This window comes from Chiloscyllium plagiosum, chromosome 40 (genome assembly GCF_004010195.1).
Source record: "Chiloscyllium plagiosum isolate BGI_BamShark_2017 chromosome 40, ASM401019v2, whole genome shotgun sequence".
In the NCBI taxonomy this organism is placed as follows: Eukaryota; Metazoa; Chordata; class Chondrichthyes; order Orectolobiformes; family Hemiscylliidae; genus Chiloscyllium; species Chiloscyllium plagiosum.
In genome coordinates, this window is record NC_057749.1 from 14477167 (window position 1) to 14499612 (window position 22446).

At 39.7% G+C, this 22446-nt stretch overlaps 1 protein-coding gene across 8 annotated transcripts in view; it reads left to right on the plus strand.

Annotated features, from left to right (window-relative positions):
• Positions 1-21570, plus strand: part of hmg20a (high mobility group 20A) — a 64173-nt gene extending 42603 nt beyond the window's left edge. For 2 of the 8 annotated variants that reach the window (XM_043680405.1, XM_043680406.1), the window contains exons 7-11: positions 2177-2249; positions 3089-3304; positions 5442-5557; positions 20512-20641; positions 20735-21570. In XM_043680405.1, coding sequence (XP_043536340.1) covers positions 2177-2249; positions 3089-3304; positions 5442-5557; positions 20512-20641; positions 20735-20766 — 567 coding nt within the window. In that variant the 3' untranslated portion in view covers positions 20767-21570. Of the gene's footprint in view, positions 1-2176; positions 2250-3088; positions 3305-5441; positions 5579-8092; positions 11054-20511; positions 20642-20734 lie in introns of those variants that run through there. The other 6 variants (XM_043680410.1, XM_043680413.1, XM_043680407.1 and 3 more) reach the window with 5 other exon arrangements.
• The last annotated feature ends 876 nt before the right edge of the window (positions 21571-22446 follow it).

Genomic DNA, 22446 nt, shown 5'->3' on the forward strand with positions numbered 1-22446 from the left:
TGGTATAATAGCTGATCACTGACCTTTTCTTTTGCTATATTACATGTGCAAATGTGTTTTTCAGTGATCCTATATATGTAGATTTGACACCAGATTTAGTAGTTAGTATTTTATCTCATAAAATTTAAACACTCCTACAAGGCTTCTAATAACCAGTTTTGAAACTAGTTGAAATTTATTCAGGACTTGTGTGTCTGGGAGCTCTTTTGATTGATATTCTCTGAGCACTGAAGCCATACAGTCAAGCAAAGTTTTAGGTTCCAACCCTAATCTGCGCTTAGTTACCTGCTGCTGCTGCTGCTCTAACTGAGATCAGCTAAGTGATAACTACTTCAGGAGTAAAGGTTTCTTTAAAAATAGACTGAAATTACTTTTACTTTTATGATCACTTTTGAATGGCAATGTCTAGAGAGCGAATGTTGGCTAAGCTCTGACTCAGATCAATCAGCCTCCACTCAGTAGCCAATTCGTCAGACAATACAATTAGCACAATTTCTGCAAGAAAGCAGGAAATTAACAAACAGCTAACGGGCTGCGGGTGGAAGGATTGTTCATATTTTAGTTGAGGTTTGTTAACTCCAGCAACATAGCTTTCCCCTCTCACTGCCTCCTTTAGAATTCACTGTTGCTTAATAACTTTGTCAGAAGACGGAGGACACCTACAACTCAGTAACCTGTTTCCAATTGTCAGTCCATTCTGTAATCTTCTATTGAACTACACCCAGGAATAGTCTGTGCTGATTGTTTCTTTGCCTCCGCTTTGTGACTTCTCTCCCTGGCCATTTGCATAGATCAAAGACTGTCCATGTAAGTCATCAGAATGTGCTATCCTTAGTTGAGACAGTGTTTGGGAAAATGAACATTAGTTATGGAATCATACACAGCATGGAAGCAAACCCTTTGGCCCAACTCATCCGTGCCAACTAGGTTTCCTAAACTGAACTAGTCCCATTTGTCTGTGTTTCGCCCATATCCCTCTAAACCTTTCCTGTCTATGTACCTGTCCACATGTCTTTAAGTGTTGTAATTGTACCCACCTCTACCACATCCTCTGGAAACTCATTCCATATATACACCACCCTCTGTTTGAAAATTATACCTATCAAAGCAATGTGACTTAATTGTGGCACCAAAGTTTGGGAACAGATTAACTATGCAGTCTTTTATCTTGATTGATATTTAAAAGCAGAGCTGAAAAATGTGTTGCTGGAAAAGCGCAGCAGGTCAGGCAGCATCCAAGGAGCAGGAGAATCGACGTTTTGGGCATATGCCCTTCTTCAGACTTATGCCCAAAACGTCGATTCTCCTGCTCTTTGGATGTTGCCTGACCTGCTGCGCTTTTCCAGCAACACATTTTTCAGCTCTGATCTCCAGCATCTGCAATCCTCACTTTCTCCTGATATTTAAATATAAAAGTTTGTTTATGGAACTTGGTGTCTAGGTGTTCTGTCAACTATCATTTGTGTTTTCTAATTGTATTACTGGAGGTAGAGTACTATAGAAAAATTAGTTTGAGAGTGGAAGAAAATGCTTTAAAACCCACCAACGTTCCTTCCTTCAGACGAGTCCGTATGATCTTCAACTTTGTCTATAAATACATTTTTGATTTATCTTCCATGTAAAACAGTATGTTTATGGTCGTTAGGTTTTATAAACAGCCTGGTAAAACAAAGTAAAATGTACCTTGTTTGCAAGATGCAGTGAAAGAAAAGCAACCGCCAAAGGACAGCAAGAGTGAATATACGTCTCATTGAAGATCTAATATAATTAGTGCCACAGTGTTGCTGACTTGTGGGAGGGTGGCAAATGAGATGTCAAGGATTTCCTGAGTAGTATGCAGTGCACTCTTGCATACTTCCTGGAAGCCTGTTATCGAACAACATGAACAGAGTGCGAAAGTAGACCTCTACTCAGGCCTCCTATACCTGGAAGAGAGGTGAGGGGAAGAAAAAATAATTTATATCAAAAAACTGGCAAATATCTTAAAAAGAGTACTCTGGGATTTGTTCTCGAAATATTTTGTGGGAAGCTGTTTAATGTGGATTCTGTCGTGATGCTATTGAACTGTTGGTAATGTGCAAAAGTACAAAAGGAAGCAAGTGACTAGATTTTTCTGGATATAGAGAAAATGGATAATAATTCTGCTTTTGTTTGATGATCTGTGTTTTTACAAAAGCAGGGTGAACTGAAGGATCGATCTGTATTGGATATTCCAATTTTCTCTGAGGAATTTTTAGACCACAGCAAAGGTAGGAAGTGCCGATGTAAATATTATAGTGCAAAGCATTTAATTATGGGGAAGATAACATTGAAGCTTTTCATTGAAATAAATCAAAGTAAAATATTGAATCTACTCATTTAGCACTATTTACCTATGTCAGGGAACAAGCATGTAGTTGTAATCACACTTACCCACCTTGTTACAGTTTTCTTTCAGTTCCTTCCCATGCGTCAACTTATCCAGTCTAACCTTATGGTTGATAGTGTTTGCTTCAACCATTAACATGAAAAGTGAATTCCACAGTCTTGCAACGCTTTCTGTGCAAATGTTCTTCCTGCTCTCAGTTCAAAATAATTTGTGTTTAACCTTATAAGTACTCTCTCTTTCTTGACTCCTCGGCTGCAATTTTCATCGATCTACCTTGTCCCATCTTTCATAATTTTAAACATTTCTAATGAGAAAAGATCATATTTTTTAAGTTTCTTCATACTTGCATATTCTCTCTTTCTAGACCACATCTGAGATCATCTGAATTATACCCTCTTGAAAGTTTCAATGTCTTCTCAGTGCTGCACATAGTACTCCAACTGAGGTCTTAAGATTTTATATAGCTTATTGTTATATTTTGGCTGTTATGTTTTATACTTCTTGAATGAAATCATCGAACTGAATTAGCCTTTTTGTTCTGTGCACCTGTATCTCTAAATCCCTCGATTCTTCCACATCACTAAACCTATTTAAATTCATAGTATAATTGCTGTTATTTACTTTAAAGCATGGGAGGTTGACAGGTTTTCCTTAGTTTCTTTGTTATATGTTCTAATTTGAACCCCAAATGTAAAATGTAATTATTTTGGATTTTGGCAGCTCGAGAAAGGGAGCTCCGACAGCTGCGAAAGTCCAATATAGAGTATGAAGAAAGAAATGCAGCCTTACAGAAGCATGTAGAAAGCATGAAAACAGCGGTTGAGAAGCTGGAGATTGATGTGATGCAAGAAAGAAATAGGAACGTTGTCCTTCAGCAGCACTTGGATACTCTGCGGCATGCACTGACATCAAGTTTTGCTACTGTACCATTGCCAGGTGCTTCAATCTTGTAAATTTAGAACATTACACTTTTAAAATTGAAAAGTGGAAACATTTCCAGGTGAAAAAGTGGGAAATAAATGTAACAGGCAAGCTCATTGCCTCTGATTGGTATCGAGAAATTTCATGATGACAGAGGAAAAGTAAGCAAGCAAGCTGGAGCAAAACTCAGTTTATAAATTCTGTGGAATGAGCACAGTTCATTTATGTGCATTCTCTCCATATTTATCCATTTGTAGTTCAACTCCAGTAGTATACTGAAATGTCCTCTTTTGAAGATCTAAGATAATGCTCCAGTCCTGTGACTCATTGAAGACAATTAAAGTTTTGGCAAAGTGCGAAATCTAATCTCATGGTTTACTTGTGGTACAGTACTGAATCATAAAGATCAGAAAGTCTCCAAGGTATCTCTCTAAAGCCAAGACACATACCGTGGTACTGTTGTTGGTTTTTTTGATCCTGTAGAAGTGAGGGACAAAAAAAATCAGGCAGGTTGTTGTTCCAGATTAATAAGCTTGTATTCCTGCTGCAAATTGTTGTGGATAAATGCCTCGAATATAGGCAAGTACAGGCACGTTTGTCTGGATTTTTGCATTTAGAATAGTCACCCTGGCACAATATCAGAAAATTGCCACTGACCATGGAAGCAATTAAATTTGGAATAAACATCTTAAGAGTAAGAAAGAGAAAATGGGAAACATGACATTGGTACTTGTTAACAAGACTCACACTAGGATGCTGTTTATTGTCATCCAGCAATCTTCTTTTTGTAAATTAGAAATGTCCATTGAAACAATATAAGATTCCAAGGCAGCTTGGCTAGAATTACACTGAAACCAAGATCTGGTTTTAGTTCAAGGATTCTTTACACTTTGAAAGTCGCAGGAGTAATCGGACCTCAGGGTTGCTCTGGGAATGGGATGTTCTATATCGAGTGTCATTTATTGTGCCAAACTTTCACAAGGTGATAACCTGATCTTACGGGAGTTGTGTATTGAAAGATAAAAATGAACATTGAGTATAACTACTGACAGTGGATTGCTGCCACATCAGACTAAATTTTGTGATGTTGGCATTAACAAGGGGCAACAGGTGTCTCATAAAGAATGTTGCTGCTGAAGACAATGTTTTAACAAATATTGAAGAAGCAGTGTATGCATTTTGCTGTGGAGTACAAAGTGATGCACTGGACTCTTCTCCATTATTTCTTAACAGCAAGTACTCAATTTTGGCAAGACTAAGATAGGGTAGTTCAAGGAAGGCAGTGGTGAGATACTTTATGCTATTTCCCTGTACCTCTCAGTGCCAAATTAGGAGCTGTTTTTGTAAAAATTATAGAACTTAAAGATTTTATATCCTTGTTTCATATTTATTATTGATGAATGTAATTACAAATCTCTTTAATTCTGTTTACTATCCTCATCCTAAACTTATATCTTATAATATCTTATAAAACAGGGATGTTTTAATTTTCCAATTCTGTCCTCTCCTGAAGCCACGAATATTGTTGGTACCTCAAGTTATAATGTGACCATTCTCCAGATGTGAAATTTAAAGTGAATGACAATATCTTCTTCCACTTAGTTATTTATGCGCAATGATTTTTCTGCTGGGAATCTGTTGTTAATGGATTCTAACCAGTCTGGTCAACACATTTTATTTGATTTTATCTGTTTATTAGTCCAACAGTTCTCTCCTATAGCTCTAGCTATTCCTCTATTATACGTATTTTTAATCAAACCATTCAGATATATTATGACACGTCTTCAACCCAAGATGTTCTGGTCCATAGAAACATTACGACATGCCACAAAATTCCTTTTGTTTCCCCTTAGTTATCAATTAATCCATCAAAGCCATCACCTTTTTCCTCTCTGATCTTAATTACTTGTTATATTAATATTAACCAGCAGCAAACAGGATGTGGTTTGGTTGACTTGATCATCATGGTTAAATATTCCACATTAGAGTTCGCCTGAAAAGAACAACCATCTGGGAAGGTACTATAGGTATTCCAGAGGGGTGTGATGCTTTCAGGGGAATGACTGCAGTGATAATTGTCAAAATAATGACACTAGCCTGTTTCTGATGCTGTTGTTATTCTTTAACTGGAAGTTTTCTTATTTTTTTGCAGGCTCTGGTGAGACACCCACCCTGGAAACCATTGATTCCTACATGAGGAAACTACACAGTATTATTCTATCCAACCCTCAAAATAATGAAAATCTCATTGCCACAGTACGTGACTTAGTAAGTCAACTTGACAGGTGAGGAGGCAGTATCCGGTATCAAAGAGTACTCTGTGCTGACCCTCAGCATACTGTCTGAGATTATCAGCAGCCAGTGGGGAATCTCTATATTTGATGATTAATTTGAGGCTTATTTAGACATTCAAAACTATCCATGTTTGCATTTACTGTTTTTCCAGTGATTATTGGTTGGGGACAGTGTTGTGCAACATTGGTGAGAGTTATGTTACAGATACAACATGGATTGGGAGCAACACGATGGCTCAGTGGTTAGCACTACTGCCTCACAGCACCAAGGAACCAGATTTGATTCCAGCATTGTGTGACTGTGTGGAGTTTGAATGTTCTCCCCATATTTGCATAGGCTTCTACTGAGTGTTCTAGTTGCCTACTACAGTCCAGAGAGGTGGAAGTTAGATGGATTGGCATGCTAAATTGCCACATAGTGTCGAGGATACGCATGACAAATGGAAGATCCACTTAGCATTACAGGGCTAGGGTGAGGGCATGGGTCTTGGTGGGATGCTGTTCGGAAGGTCGGTGCAGACTCGATGGGCCAAATGGCCTCTATCTACACTATAGGGATTCTGTGGATGCCGCAAAAATATTATCAACATGCAAGATAGATTAATAGCTAAGAAAGCCAAATGTAAAATGATTTAGCAGTCTCTGGTTTGTGCGATGTCACAAAAAATCAAAATCAAGAAACTGCCTCTCGAACAGCACTCTAGTTGTACCTACATCACATGGACTGCAATGGATCAAGAAAATGGGTCACCACCACAGTGTGGATGGCAATTAAGGATAAGCAATAAATGCTGGCCTAGCCAGAAACACTCACATCCCATGAATGAATAAGAAGACAATAAGTTTTGTAGAATTAAGAACAGGAAATGAGCTTTAAAATGGAATTTTGCGGTTCATTTTGAAGCACAAACCTGGCATGGCTGATGTCTGCCTATCCTTCATTTTTAAATGCACTTATTGAACCCATGAGAGTATATATAAATGATTTGGATGAAAATTTCGCTGATTTGATTAGTAAGTTTGCAGTTGACATGAAAATTGGTAGAGCTGTAGATAGTAAGGAAGGATATCAAAGGATATAAATCAGCTGGAAAGTTGGGCGGTGAAATGGTGGATGGCATTTAAAACGGACATGTGTGAAGTGATGCATTTTGAGAGGTGAAATGCAATAGAAAAGTACACTGGGCCCTTAGGAGCATTAATATACAGAGGGATCTTGGAGTCCAAGTCCATCGCTGCTGGTGGAATAACTTCACAGAGGCTGGAATCACTCTTTATTTACATTGAACCGTCCTTCACTTTAGAGCTGCCTCATACAGAGTCAGGCGCCAGAGTGTCAATATTTCTGCCACTCATCTTTCTTTATATGTCAGCCAAGACTTCCTGATTGAATAGGATTAACAGCCCCAATCAGGGAACTCATACTGTATGAGGTCCAGCTGGCTGACCTTGTAGCAATCATTACAGTGGCAACACAAATGGATAAGGTGGTAAAGTAGGTATACAGCATGCTTGCCTTCATTGGTCAGGGCATTGAGTGCAAAGGTTTCCAAATCATGTTGCAACTGTATAAGACATTGGTCAGGCTACATTTGGAGTTCTCTGTGCATTTCTAGTCACTGAACTATAGGAAGGATGTGAAGGGTTTGGGGGTGGTGCAGAAGAGGTTAACCAAGATGTTACTGAGATTGGAGTGTATTAGCTATAAGGGGAGGTTGATCAAACATGGATTGTTTTAGAGCATCAGAGGCTGAGGGGTAACCTGATAGAAGTATATAAAATAATGAGAGGCATGGACAGGGTCGATGGTCAAAGTCTCTTTCTCAGGGTGGAAATGTCAAATACTAGGGGACATCGGTTTAAGGTGAGGTGGGGAATGTTTAAAGGTGATGCGCAAGGAAGATGTTTTAGACAGAGAGTGGTGGCACCTGGAACGTGCTTTAAGGATTGGTGGTAGAAGCAGATAGAATAACAATGTCTAAGCAGCATTCAGACAGAAAATAGACAGATGCAGGCTATGTGTAGGCAAAAGTTAGTTTAGAATAGCATAATGGTCAGCACAGACATGGTGGGCCAAAAGGCCTGTTCCTATCATGCACTGTTCTGTGTTCTGTGAGAACTTCAAAAATGCGCAAAGAATCTGGATGAGTTACAAATGACTCTCATCCATGGGCTTTGGCCCCTACAAGAAGTTGATTCTATCATGACATTGGAGGAGTGGTGGTAGAAAAGGAGAGATGCTTGGTGGTAAGGGGGAATTCACTCTTAATGAACTGAAATCATATAGAAATGTTTTAATATTTGACATCTGTTAGTTTTCAAAAATGTTGCAACATCTGGGTTGAAACCAGATGCAAAGGGGAAAATGTTGGATGATTAACCAGAAAGGCTTTAACATCAGTGTTCCAATTCTGAAGAGATTATGAAAGATTTGTCAAGGCATAATGCTTTAATGGAATGGGATTTTTAAATTCAACTTTTGTTTTCTCCCCTTTCCCGCCATATCCAGTTGAAATCGTGATTGATTCTGAGGGCATCATCATCTGTTTACACAGCTCGAGCAGTCTGAAATGGAAGATGCCACTTAGACTTGCAAAGAGAATGAAATGGCAGCTACTGTCTGAGGCCTTGGAGTTCAGCTTGCTTTGGGGAAGAACTGTTCCCAGCCACAGGTCTTCTTTCATTTCTAATGCACTGAAAGTCTGCCGACCTACAGGGGACTGTTGTGTTGCCCCTTATTCTCTGGAAGTTTGATCTCTTCTCATTCCATCACTGGGTGACTAAATGGATGACTAAAGCCAAATGTTTCTGTATTATTTGTGTGAAACCTTCTCTTGTGGCATTGAAGGCTTTGGGTGCTTAATCATCAAATTTATCTATTCAATAGCTTTTTAAAAAACAAAACAGATTGTTCATTTTCCTTTTCTACCTTGAAAATGGCAACATGTCCTGCACATAGAAGCAAGCTCCTAGATGAAGCTGATTTTAATTATTTGAGTTGATGACTTTCTGAAATCCTGAATGTGTTTACCAAACCAGAACTTTTTTTAAAAAAATCAAGAGTCCCTGTGGTTGAATAGGCCAATGTAAAGGTAAATTCGGCAAGTCAGGGAATTCCCAGATTCAATCGCTGGCCTGTGCTGGCTTCCTTGGTCTCAACCAGTTAATGGTGATGCAATTGGCCATAACTGCTCCAAATGAAGTGGAATTGGGAAAGATTGCCCAGAGTTCCCATCCTGTTTTGCTATCTAGTCATTCCTGCTTCAATGTGTATATTTGGCAAGGGAAAGAATCAGCTTTAAATGCCCCTCAATGACATGGGGAGTGTATGTGGTACGTGAAAGTACATGGTTGGTGAAGACTGAATCTAACTAATCAGAATGCAACATAGCGCAGTTAGTTAAAACATACTATATTAGCTGAAATATGAAAAATCGAACCGACAGCTTGATTATAGAGTATCAGTGGAACAGTATTTCAGCAACATCTTCAAATGAGGAGAGAAAACTAGCAACATTTTGCATTACTTGCCATGTATTAAACTCAAATTGAGATTGGATTTGTGGAAATTATTTTGTATTGGTATGTAAATCATGAATTCCAGTTAAATGACCTGGAGAACATCTTCATGTTGTGGTGCTTTTAATACATCATTGTTGAGACTGGAACATAACCCCAGACAATATATTCCAAGACTTGTCTTTTGTTTCATGTGAGGCTGGTTTATTTTTAATGATCTTGGGGTTTTTTGCAGGGGGACTGGGGGGTGTTGTCACTTAGGCAATGAAGTCTATTGCATCTATGAAATTGAGACGAATGGTCTACTCTAGGTTTGTTGAAGGGAAAGGTTGAAATAATTACTGAGGCTTCGTGGGTTGCGCTTGAGAGTTTGAATCAAAGCCAATTGAGGGTCCTATTTCCTTGGATGGATTCAGTTTACATAGCGCTAGTGGGTCAGGTGGATTTCTCAGCTTGTGTCTATTTTCAGAATCTGCAGTATCTAACCAGTGTATGTGACTGATTAACCGATTGCGTACCAGAATCTCTCTGAATATTTAGGAAAATGCACCTCAGATCAAACCTTTAACCTCAAAGAATAGAGGCCATCCTCATCCATGAACTGGGCAGGTCATTTCATATTCCTATGTGTTACCCATTGATCTCCTCCATTGGAAAATGCATGTGGATATCAGGTCAAGTACAATTGCATGTCTGTTATATGACCCCCTAATTATTACATAAAGGAATGAAATATTGAAACAAGCTCAATGCACTTGCATTGCTGTCCAGGTGGCCTCCGGAAACTGACACACATGGCTGATTTTAAGATACTTCAATTGGTCATTTGGGAAATTAGCTTGGATTCTCATTTCCTCAGCACTATCCAGCAACGTGTACAAGAAGAATTTCTGCTAAATGAAGGTATGGTTGAACTTTGTCCGCCAGAATAATTGTCCTCTGATACTCATTATGTACACTTTCATATGAAGCACATATTTTTGATGGTCACCACTCCCTATTGAATTATATTCTTAGCATGAGTCATTGCTTCAGTAAATGCGGACAAAAACTCCTAGTGTAAGATTTTCTGTCAGTTTTACTGGTGCCTAAAATTCTGAAGTGTTCCCCATCTAATATTTCACCCCTTCATAAGCCTAAACATGTGCCAAAACATAATTCTCCTGTTCTGAAATTCTGTCCTCCATTGCATACATGTTTGAGAATGCACTGAAGTACACCAAATGAAATGAATAAATCTGTCAACTCAGAATTTCCTTAACAATTTCTTATCTCTCCCTGCAAATTGATCTTTCTTTTCTTGTTTAGAGACTGTTTAATCTTCCAAGTTCTGCAGTTTATATTTTGTTTGAATATAGATTGAATCATAACCTTAAAAAAAAATACAAACCGTTTAATGGTCAAACCACAAAATTTCCATTTGCAGAAACAGTGATCTCGTACTGTTTTGATAAACTGCCTCTTGAAGGTTGTTAGGAAACTATGATCTAAACCACTGCCAGTAGACAAGATAATGATAAAGAGAATAGTCCAGAATGGTCTGCAATAATGCAGTTGCTCTTTCAAGCTGTTAACTGATTGAACAATTTATGCACACAGATTGCATTTTGAAGGAGTTACAGTGTAACTGCAGTTAAAAATGAAAACTATTAAATATTTATGAAAGCTGATCACTCTTATGTATGTGTTTTTAAAAATGTCCATGTCACTACAAGGACAAGATAAACTCACAATAAATCCTTTTTGATTTTGCCTTTAGGAATCTGGATATTTTGTTAAAATCCTCCCACTGCAGAGAGTTGATGATAGACATATTTGTCCTTATGCTAAATAGTAATTTGAGAACCATTTTCAAGGATTTTTACAAGGAGTTTCAGGCCAAGTTGTTGATAAGCTAGTCAACATTTTGTTTGAAGATCAGGAAAACACCGGGTTTCGATTGTGGTCTTTTACCTCTGTTACGTAGGCTAACAGAAAACCAGAGTTCCTTTGCTGGTCACTATGCAATGATACCGACTGGAAACAGGTTTATGCAGATAGAAGCAGCCTCAGTTGTGTCCAATAATTAACAGTTCAATAATCATTTGTTGACTCGGCTAACACAGGAAGAATTCCTGATGAAGGGCTTTTGCCCGAAGCGTCGATTTTCCTGCTCCTCGGATGCTGCCTGACCTGCTGTGCCTTTCCAGCAGCACTCTAATCTAACACAGGAAGAATGGCAACTTGTGCTCAGGACTGATACTGACCCACGAAACATACACCACAGAGAAAATTCCATCTCTTGAATAATAAAGGGAAAGTCGAAGAAAAACTAAATTCAGGAAGACTACAAATCATGTATACCATTTCATCTATAGCAGGAATGTCACAAAATAGGAGCAGGATTACACCATTTAGCCCATTGACTCAGCTCCATCATCTAATAAGATTGTATCTGTGCATTAACACTTGTTGCGTATGCATCTTAATTCTTGATTCCCTTGCCAGTCGCAAAAAAACTTATCTATCCAGACACTTGGGCTAAATTAGTAGAATTGAGTGAATAACATAATTTTTTTTTATTCACTAACAGGATTTATTGTCATAGGAGGAACATAGATAGTTAAACTGGCATTTTTGTTGTCACTCAGTTTTTGATGATACTATCCTACTTAGAGCCTCTCTCAACCCTCTGGATGCAATTCTAATGATGAGGAAACTGGAAATATTCACGTGGAAACTATCACAAGACTCTGCGTGCACCACTGCCACATTGTTTTGTACAGAGCCTTACTGATATATTTGAAATGCATTTTTTACCTTCGGTGACTTCTCCCAGGCAACTAGAGCACCCAGTGTCCAAAAAAGCACAACAATTAGTTTACACAAGAACAACATTCACAACAGGACCCAGGCATTTCTGCAGTGTTAGTCACTCAGTCTAAATCAACAGTGTCCTGTGACTACCATGTGAAAGCAGCTCCAGTCTGGTTCACAAATCTCCCTTTTTCATTATAAATGGGGTCTCAGTATAAGTGGCTATTTTTATCACTGGACTGAAACTATTATTTCTTTCTTTAGCCAGTTTTCTTTATCTTGAGTTTGTTCTGCATCTATTTTCTCTTTAGTCTGTTGCCTTGGAATTACAATATGCAGCTGCTGTGGCATAAAATAATTATTATTGCTATTCTACTGTAACTCTGGAGTCAGAATGATGATCTGATTCCATTACATTGAAGCCACTCCTTGCCACTTCATTTAATCATTCTGGTATTGCAGTTCCTAACATTTGCCCTAAACCACTTATTTAATTTTCAAAGTTTTAAAATTAACAATTATACTAGTTTCTTCTTTCCATTGCTTTGATTTATTCTGTTTCATTTATCCTTCGTAAATGCCGAAAGCAATGCTGTGCATTCTTATGTAGTTGAGTTAAAACTCCTCCAGCTAAGAATTTGCTTTTTAGTCGGTGGTCTGCAGTTTTTGGTTGGCAAGTCTGTCTTTCTTAATATTGTCTTTATTCAGCTGCTGCTTTATAACCCTGGCCAAAACCTTTAAGTGTCGGTCTGGGCCTTACTAATCCTATTGCTTTGCCATCTTGATTGAATAGGCTGGGGCTGTTTTTCCCTGGAGCATCAGAGGCTGAGTGGCAACCATATAGAGGTTTATAAAATCATGAGGGGCATGGATAAGATAAATAAACAAAGTCTTTTCCCTGGGGTGGGGGAAGTCCAGAACTACAGGGCATAGGTTTAGGGTGAGGGGGGCAAGATATTAAAGAGACCTAAGGGGTGACATTTTCACGCAGAGGGTGGTACATGTATGGAATGAGCTGCCAGAGGAAGTGGTGGAGGCTGGTACAATTGAAACATTTAAAAGGCATCTGCATGGGTATATGAATATGAAATGTTCGGAGGGATATGTGCCGCGTGCTGGCAGGTGGAACTAGATTAGGTTGGGATATCTGGTCGGCATGGACGAGTTGGTCCGAAGGGTCTGTTTCTGCTCTGTACATCTATGACTCTATGAGGAGGATGATTCTCTTGTTTTGTAAACTCAGCACATGATAATCTTCTCTCTACATAAATTGCTGGAAAAGCTCAGAACGTCTGAAGAAGGGTTACTCGATCTGAAATGTTAACTCTGCTTTCTCTCCACAGATGGTGCCAAACCTGCTGAGCTTTCCCAGCAATTTATAGCATCTGCTGTTCATAGAATCCCGACAGTGTGAAAGCAGGTTATTCAGCCCATCGATTCCATACCGACTCTCAGAAGAACATCCCACCTAGACCCATCCCCTACCCTATCCCTGTAACCCTGCATTTCTCATGGCCAGTCCATGTAACCTGCACATCTCTGGACTGTGGGAGGAAACTGGAGGACCTGGAAGAAATCCATGCAAACACGGGGAGAATGTGCTAATTCCACACAGTCACCCGAGAGTGGAATCGCACCTGAGTCCCTGGTGCTGTGAGACATGTGAACCACTGAGCCACTGTGTGACCCTTTTGGTTCTTTTGGTTTTTATTTTATAATCTTCTATCCATTGTATTCAAGTTAATTTTCTTAAAGAGAATGGTTTGTAACAGATACTGCAATTGAAAACATTTTCCTACAGGAACTTTAATAGGATAGAAATTACAGCACAGAATGTGGCCATCATATTCATGTTTGGTCATTAACTGAAGTTCATGTTTCCTAACTTCATCTTCTTGTTTTACCCGTCTAGAATTTTCTTTTTCAAATACGTATCTGGGTTACATTCAAATGCTATTATAATTTCTGCTTGAAAATCCATTGTGATGAAAGCAATCAAAATTCTAACTTCAAGAAAGCTTTCCTATTGTGCTGTATGTCTGTCTGCTGGCAATCCTGAATTATGTTGTCTTGTTAACAATTATACAAGTTACGTATTGGTGAATAGAGAGACTTTTCATCTTGCATTCATCTGCACAAACACAAGATTGCCAAATTTCAAATTGTCACAACAATTCGTGCTACAGGAGAAAAGGATACTGATTAGTTAGCAACTCAGCTCTGATTGGTTGAAGCATCGCAATGGAAAAAGTAACAGGGATCTGGAGGCTGCCCAAGCTCCCGGGTAATTCTATAAAGGCACAAATTTTGAACAATTAATTGAAACAACCTTGTATTGTTCATAGTTCTGCAAATCTCTAGTCAAACCTTTTTAATCCCTATTGTACTGGATTGAAGGGAGAAGAAGGGGTTAAAGCCTTTTTTTTAATGTTTCTTCCAAACATTAATCTTTCTGATGTGGTAGCATTCTACTTGGTCTTAGTTATATCCTTCCATGGTACTAATATACTTCCTTTAGTGGATAGAGTAATTAAACTTGGAAAAATATTTTGAAATATACCAGGGAGCTGGAACAGAAAAGAAACAGGTTTAGGTTGTGAAAGACAATTTAGACCAGATGGCAGGAAGTATTTCTTTACTCACAGCTGGACTCCTTTAAAAGCAGCTGTTTAGTGTGAAGGTGGTGGGGTTGGTGTTGTGGAAGGATGAGATGAAATGAGCTAATGGGTCTTCTGAACCTGAACCCAACTCACAATTCTTCCAAAGAAAAACAGAAATTGCTTTAAAAATTCAGCAGGTCTGGCAGCATGTGTGGGGAGAAATCTTCAGAACTTGGAAGAACCCTTCTTTAGAACTCGCTGGACCCAAAAAATTTAACTCTGATTTCTATCCATAGATGTGGCCACACCGGCTGAGTGTTTCCAACAGTTGCTGTTTTTGTTTCAGATTTCCAGCATCTGCAGTTCTTCCAGTTTCCAAGTATGCTCATTTGACTACTTGTGTTTTGGAAGAGTCCCTTCTTATTCTATTCTCACCTTCCTAGAATTCTCCTGCTTGCTGAGTAAGTAAAATCAATACCTTAGGAATTTTACTTGACCAAATAGACTAAGAAAGAAACAACTTAATTTTCATGTCCCAAAGTATTTTAGAGCCAATGAAGCACTTTTGAAATGTAATCACTGCTGTAATGCATAAAATGTGGCAGCCAATTTATGGACAGCAAGGTCCAATAGGTAATGGCCACATAATATATTGTTGAGCATTAAATATCAGTCAGGACACAAGTATCCTTCTACATTATAGTGTCATGGAATTTCTGATATTCACACAAAAAGGTGCAAGATGATGCCTTTTCTATAGTACACTTGCTCCCAACTGCACAGCATTGTCAGTCTGGACTTATTTATAAGCCTCTGCTGTGACTTGAACCCTTAACTTTCTGATGTAGAGGCAAGAGTGCTGTCCTAGAGCTGACTTGTGTCTCCTGCCTGGTCTGTGTGTATAACCATATGGTGTAGGAGCAGAAGTAAACCATTTGATCCATCACACCCGCTCTGCCATTCAATAAGATCAAAGCTGATCTGATAATTCTCAACTCCAGTTAGATGATTCCTGTTGGGTCAGCAATTGAAAGGAGCATAGGGTGATTTGTAGATTTGGATAGGTGCCAGAAGTTGACAGGGAAAAAGCCAGTCAAACACAAAATGTTGTATACACCTAATTTTGATGTTTGCTCAATCTTTTTGTGTTCTATTATGCGGTGACCAAGAATCTAAACTCCCAATATCATTTGTATATGCATTCAATCAAGTTTAGGATGCTGAAGATTTGAGGGAGTGGAATTCTTACATCTTTGCGTAAGAATGACAGGTGCTAATTCATTGGCATAACTAGTCCTTAACTATGCAGCTATGTCTTAAGGTACTAAGAGCACAACTTAAAAATTTCTTGTATGTAGAACAGCCAGGACAGTGAGATGCAGGAGTGATCGTAGGGTTCCTCCCTCCCCCCACTGTGCATCAATTAGCCTAGGACAATATTGAGTTTCATAAACCTTCAGAAAAGCAACCTAGTGCCAGGACTGAAGAGAATTAGAAAATCGTTCATTAGTTAGCTCAGCAGTACAGTGACAGTCACTGCACTTTGCCCATCTGTTTTTCTTTGAATTCGTGATCTAAATTTGTATTAATCTCTAGCTTTATATTCAGCCACTGAGCAGGAGACGTGATTATTTGTATCCCCGGGGACTGCTGTGCTATGGCTGTCTTCTGTATTTAAAACAAAGCAAAACAAATCTGTTCCTCTTCTATGTTCCACAAAGTAAAGGATGCTGGAATACAGAAATTGCCTTTATGATGACCTAAATACATCTGAACCGAAAAAGCTTGTATGAAACCACACGTTGTGGGAAGTATGCTTTGATAATTTTTTGGTTTACCATATACTTTTGTCTGTTGGCAGCGTGCAGCTTTGTTTAGCGGTCTTGCTCTCTGTTTGTATATCATTTGCTTTCCAACCAATTGTGCCGTCCCTTTTTTCTCAATCTGATTTTGTTTCAATCTTGAAGGATTGTCTCATAATTTAGACAATCTTTAGGTAGGTGTCCTGAATAACTGCTCTCTTGAATCAATTGTAGGTAATGGTGAGCTGATTGACTGACTAAATTTAGAGCCCCGCGTGATCCTGTACTTTTTCAAATTCCCGATGCACACAAAGGGACAGCTTGGCGGAGTGAATGTCTTAATATCTCTCCTAGCTGAAGCATCGAGAGCTAGGTATCACACTTTCAGCATAAGGAGCTGATCATCAAGGATTTAACATTTTCACACAGAGGGTGGTGCATGTATGGAATGAGGTGCCAGGGGAAGTAGTGGAAGCTGGGACAATTACAATATTTAAAAGGCATCTGGATGGGATAGGAATAGAAAGGGTTTAGAGGGCTATGGGCCAAATGCTAGCAAATGGGACTGGATTAATTTAGGATATCTGGTCGGCATGGACAAGTTGTACCAAAGGGTGTTTCCATGCTGTGCATCTCTAAAATTCGATGAATTATATAAAGTGAAGTTTCTTCATTTAGAGGGATGTGATGTATTAGAATTTTCCACCATTGAGGTTTGTGGATGCTCAGCTGAATCGTGAGTATGTGCAAGGCTGAGATAAATCATTTTTTTAAACAGTAATGGAATAGAGGGATGTAGACAATCGGAAGTGAAGTTCAGGTAGATGATCAGCCATGATCATGATAAATGAAGGAGCGAAGTCAACAGAAGAATGGCTTACACCCACTTTATCTTTTATTCTATGACCCATCCACTGAATATACAATGTGAAACAAGTCATGGCACCAATAATATCACTGAATCAGAAACTGCCCATATTAAGGCTGCTACTACATAATGGCAGTAGAGAGGTCTTTAAACTAAATGGGGATGGGTTAGGGGAAGGACTCAGTTATAGGGGAAATTAGAAAACCCGAATTGAAGAGGTAAGACTGCAGAACTCAGGAGAGGTTATTAAAATTACAAGCACAGACACAAATAGGACAGAGAGTATGGAAAGGATTAGCAATCAAACTTCAAGCTCACCGGATAAACAAATGACAATGAGAAGAGGGACGGCTAATACAGGTCTGAAGGTGTTCTATCTGGATGCAGTCAGTATAAGAAATAAGGTAAATGAGCTTGTGGCATAGGTCAAAATTGGCAGGTATGATGTGGGCATCACGGAGATGTGGCTGCAAGGGGATCAGGATTGGGAGCTGAATATTCAAGGATATACATCTTGAAAAGATGGACAGGTGGGCAGAAGGGGTGAGGTTGTCTTATTAGTAAGAAATTAAATTAAATCAATAGTAAGAAACAAAGTAGGGTCAGATGGTGTAGAATCTTTGTGAGTAGGATTGAGGAACTGCAAAGGTAAAAGAAAACATAGTTGGGGTTATATACAGGCCTCCAAATAGTAGTCAGGAGCTGAGGCTCAAAATACACCAGAATGTAGGAAAGGCAAAGTTATGGTGATCATGGGCGATTTCAATATGCAGGTGGCCTGGGAAAATCAGGTTGGTGATGGATTGCAAGAAAAGGAGGAATATCTATGACATGGCTTTTTGTAGCTGGTTGTGGTGGCGCCCACTCGGGAATAAGCAATACTGCATTTAGTGTTGTGCAATGAGGCAGACTTGATAAGGGAGCGTAAGGTGAAGGAACCCTTAGGAGGCAGTGATCATAATATGATTGAATTTTTATTCTGCAATTTGAGAGGGAGAAAATAGAATCAGAGGTAACTGTATTACAGCTGAATAAAGGCAACTACAGAGGCATGAGGGAGGAGCTGGTAGAATTGACTGGTAGAGGAGCCTAGCAGGAAAGACAGTGGAATAGCAACGGCAGGAGTTTCTGGGAGTAATCAGGAGACAAACCAGAAATTCATCCTGAAGGAAAAGAAGCGTGGTACATGGACGATGAGACAACCGTGGCTGACTAGGAAAGTTAGGGATAGCATAAAAGCAAAAGAGAAAGCATATAATGTGGCAAAGGGCAGTGGAAAACCAGAGGATTGGGAAGCTTACAAAGACCAGCAGGGCAACAAAAAAAAGGAGGGAATAGATCAAACATGAGGGTAAGCTAGCCAGTAATATAAAGGAAAACTGCAAGAGTTTCTTTAGATATATGAACGGTAAATAAGAGGCAAAAGTGGACATTGAGCTGCTGGAAAATGACAACTCTAGAGATAGGAGTAGGGAACAAGGAAATGGCTGAGGAACTGAATAATATTTCACGTCAGTCTTCACAGTGGAAGACACAAGAATTATCCCAAAACTTCAAGAGAGTGAGAAGGCAGAGCTGAGTATAGTGGCCATCATCAAGGAGAAGGTGCTAGAAAATCTGAATGGCCTAAAGATGGATAGATCACCTGGACCAGATGGGCTATACCGCAGAGTTCTAAGGGAGATAGCTGAAGAGATACTGGTGGCGATCTTTCAGCAATCGCTAGAATCAGGGAGGGTAACCAAAGGACTGGAAAATCACTAACATAATACCCCTGTTTAAAAAAGGATTAAGGTAAAAGACAGAAAATTACAGACCAATTAGCCTAATCTCAGTTGTGGGTAAGATCCTGGAATCTACTGTGAACGATGAGATTTCTGAATACTTGGAATTGTATGGTAAAATAGGGCAAAGTCAGCTTGGTTACATCAAGGGGAGCTGAAAATGTGTTGCTGGAAAAGCGCAGCAGGTCAGGCAGCATCCAGGGAACAGGAGAAACGTCGATTCTCCTGTTCCCTGGATGCTGCCTGACCTGCTGCGCTTTTCCAGCAACACATTTTCAGCTCTGATCTCCAGCATCTGCAGATCTCACTTTCTCCTCCTACATCAAGGGGAGGTCATGCCTGACAAATCTGCTAGAATTCTTTGAGGAAATAACGAGCAGGTTAGGCCAAGGAGTCCCAACGGATGTTATCTACCTGGACTTCAAGAAAGCCTTTGACAAGGTGCCACACAGGAGGCTCTGAGGCCCATGGTGTCAGAGGCAAGGTGCTAGCATGGATAGAAGCTTGACTGTCTGGCAGAAAGCAGAGAGTGGGGATAAAAGGGTCTTTCTCAGGATAGCAGCTGGTGACAAGTGGTGTTCCGCAAAGCTCAGCATTGGGACCACAACTTTTCACTTTATACATTAACGATCTAGATGAAGGAACTGAGGGCATTTTGGTTAAGTTTGCAAACGACAAAGATAGATAGAGGGACAGGTAGCATTGAGGAGGTGGGGAGGCTACAGAAGGATTTGGACAGGTTAGGAGAGTGGGCAAAGAAATGGCAGATGGAGTACAATTTAGGAAAGTGTGAGGTCATGCACTTTCGTAGGAAGAAGAGGCATGGGCTATTTTCTAAATGGGGAGATGAGTTGCAGACGTTTCATCCCCTGTCTAGTTGATATCTTCAGTGTTTTGAGTACAGATTCCATATTTTGCTCCTCTTTACTGCTTCTAACTGTTGTGTAATGGCTTTGATGGCATTTGTCTTTGGATAAGATGAAAATTGGAACAGGTTCTGCTGTGAAGCTTTCCAAAGGCAAATAGCTTATTGACACTCTCCATCCAGGTTTTGCAAATGAAGAGCAGCCTTTTTGATCAGCTGAGAGCGGATTGTACACATAGAACCTTTACTCAGAGATTTCAGGACTCGAAGGGAAAAAACTCAAGATTTCTTCAAAAAAAAAGTCTGCAATTAATATATTCAAAACATTACATTGATGGATTGCCAGCAGGTTTTGAGTGAATATGTGTGGATAATGTGGAGGTGGCTCCTACCCACAGAACGGAGGATCAGCTGTCCTACATTTGATGCAGTTACAGATTGTTCTGTCAAAATGTTCTGTTTTCTGCACAAAGAGATTTTTTAAAATGTTGTATATGTTTACTAATGTCTTAGTTTTTAACAGTCTTTCTGATTTGGTATTTAATGAAATGCACAAATGAATCAAAATTGGGTTACTGATTAACCTTAAATATGGTGGTGTTGACCAGTCATAATGAAGGAATTTTGTGACTTCCTTCACCAGCACTAAAGGTCAGTTTTGATTAAAACATTAGCCTGCTTCTTTCTCTTTCAGGTGGTCAACCTGCTAATTCCAGTCATTGCAGTTTTTCTTAAAACTACTTTATCTTCAAATCTCTCCCCTCCTTCCCTGAAAACATTGAGTCCTTCCTTGGTCATGGTAGCACCAGTTACCCTGTTGTATTGTAAGTAATCAGAATGTACGACAAGCTTAATCAGAGAAAGAATTTGTCAGAGTTCCCATTTCTGATTACATCGACGTGGCTTGTGTATTTCAGGCACTCCGTGTGACTGTGGAGTGAAGACTTGAGGTGGGGTAGCAATCAATGTTGAATCACTTGCTTTGTAGGCCCTCACCTGAGGGACATAATGTTGATGGTTTGAGCAATTGGAACCTCCACATCTGACATACACATTCAGAAAAAGCAAGGTTTAGCCATCTACATTGTGTGACTCCTTTCAGTTGTACATTTGACCTCTTGTATGTCCCCTTTCACTCTCTGCCCATGTTTGTCTGTTCTATTATTTTTAAAAATTTGATCAACAGCTCAATTTCTCCATTTTTGGCTCACAGAAAATCTACAGTATAAAATGTTAAAAATTGCATGTAGCAGCTTAGTTGCTGCTGCTTTACAATGTAATTAAAGGTGCTTCATCATCTGGTAAATTGCTTCAGAAGACAATTTATCAGGTGAATGAATGAAAGGAGAGCATAAAGGCACATTGGCAGTACAATGTTATTGCTATGTGATTGGTGTTTCAAAGTTAATTAATGCCAAGTCCTTGAAGGGCTTATTCACTTATATTTCTCCCTGCATTTCCTTGAGCCTTGCCAGGCCCCATCAGATGTAGGATTGGTAGCCAGTAATCATGGATGAATAGAATCATAGAATTCCTACAGTGTGGGAGCAGACTGTTCGGCCCATCAGGTCCACACCAACCCTCAGAAAAACAGCCCACCCAGGCACAACCCCCACCCTATCCTTGTAATCCTGCATTTCCCATGACTAATCCATCTATCTTGGAGATCCCTGGACAATATAGGCAATTTCCCATGGCCAGTCCATCTAACCTGCACATCTTAGGACTGTGGAAGGAAACCACAGAACCCAGAGGAAACCTATGCAGACACGGGGAGAATGTACAAACTCCACACAGACAGTCGCCCTAGAATGGAATCGAACCTGGGTCCCTGGAGCTGTGAGATAGCAGTGCTAACCACTGAGCCACCCTGCTGCCCCAAAAATAGAATGGGACCCTCCCAAATCCAATTTATGCATCATAATTCTGAGGAGTAGCAAAGATGAGTACAGTGTTATTACCATATTTGATGTTTTCAGGTCACTCTCTACCTCTCCTAAAGTCACTGGCTTTTGCTGGGGTATATTTGTGCAGGCACCTGCTGTCCTCTGGTAATTTATCCAAACTGGTATTCCTCATGTGAATTGGAGGAACACCAGCTGTCAAGTCGGTCCATCATTGGAGAGTATCACAGCTGAGCCCTAGACTTGTTTTACATCATGATCATAGGGAACATTACTACAAGTTTAATACTGTCTATGTACACATAAGGTACAATTTCATATAGCCCACAGGAGTGAGCCGAGAGGTGGGATGGGCATAGAATTAGGAGGGGCAGTGCCCATCACCTTCTCAACTCCCAACAATTCAGTCAAAGTTGGGGAATTTTGAGGATGGCCACTTTGTTCAGAAGCCAGTTGAGGCCCTGAAGTGATTGAATAAGGATCACTTGGAGGTCTGTTGGTCCTGCATGTTGGCATTCCAACATGGGAGAGTGGGCCATCTATAGCTCAGTAAAAACTATCTACCTTTTTCTGAATAAGTTGGAGGTCAGGGTGTGCGATCCTTCTAGTTGGACACCATAGAAGGCCATTGTCCCTGAAACACCTCATCCCTACAGCCTTTGGGAACACACACCACCTAGTCAGGATCTGTCTGACCATCCTGCTCTATTTTCAAGCTTTCTGCA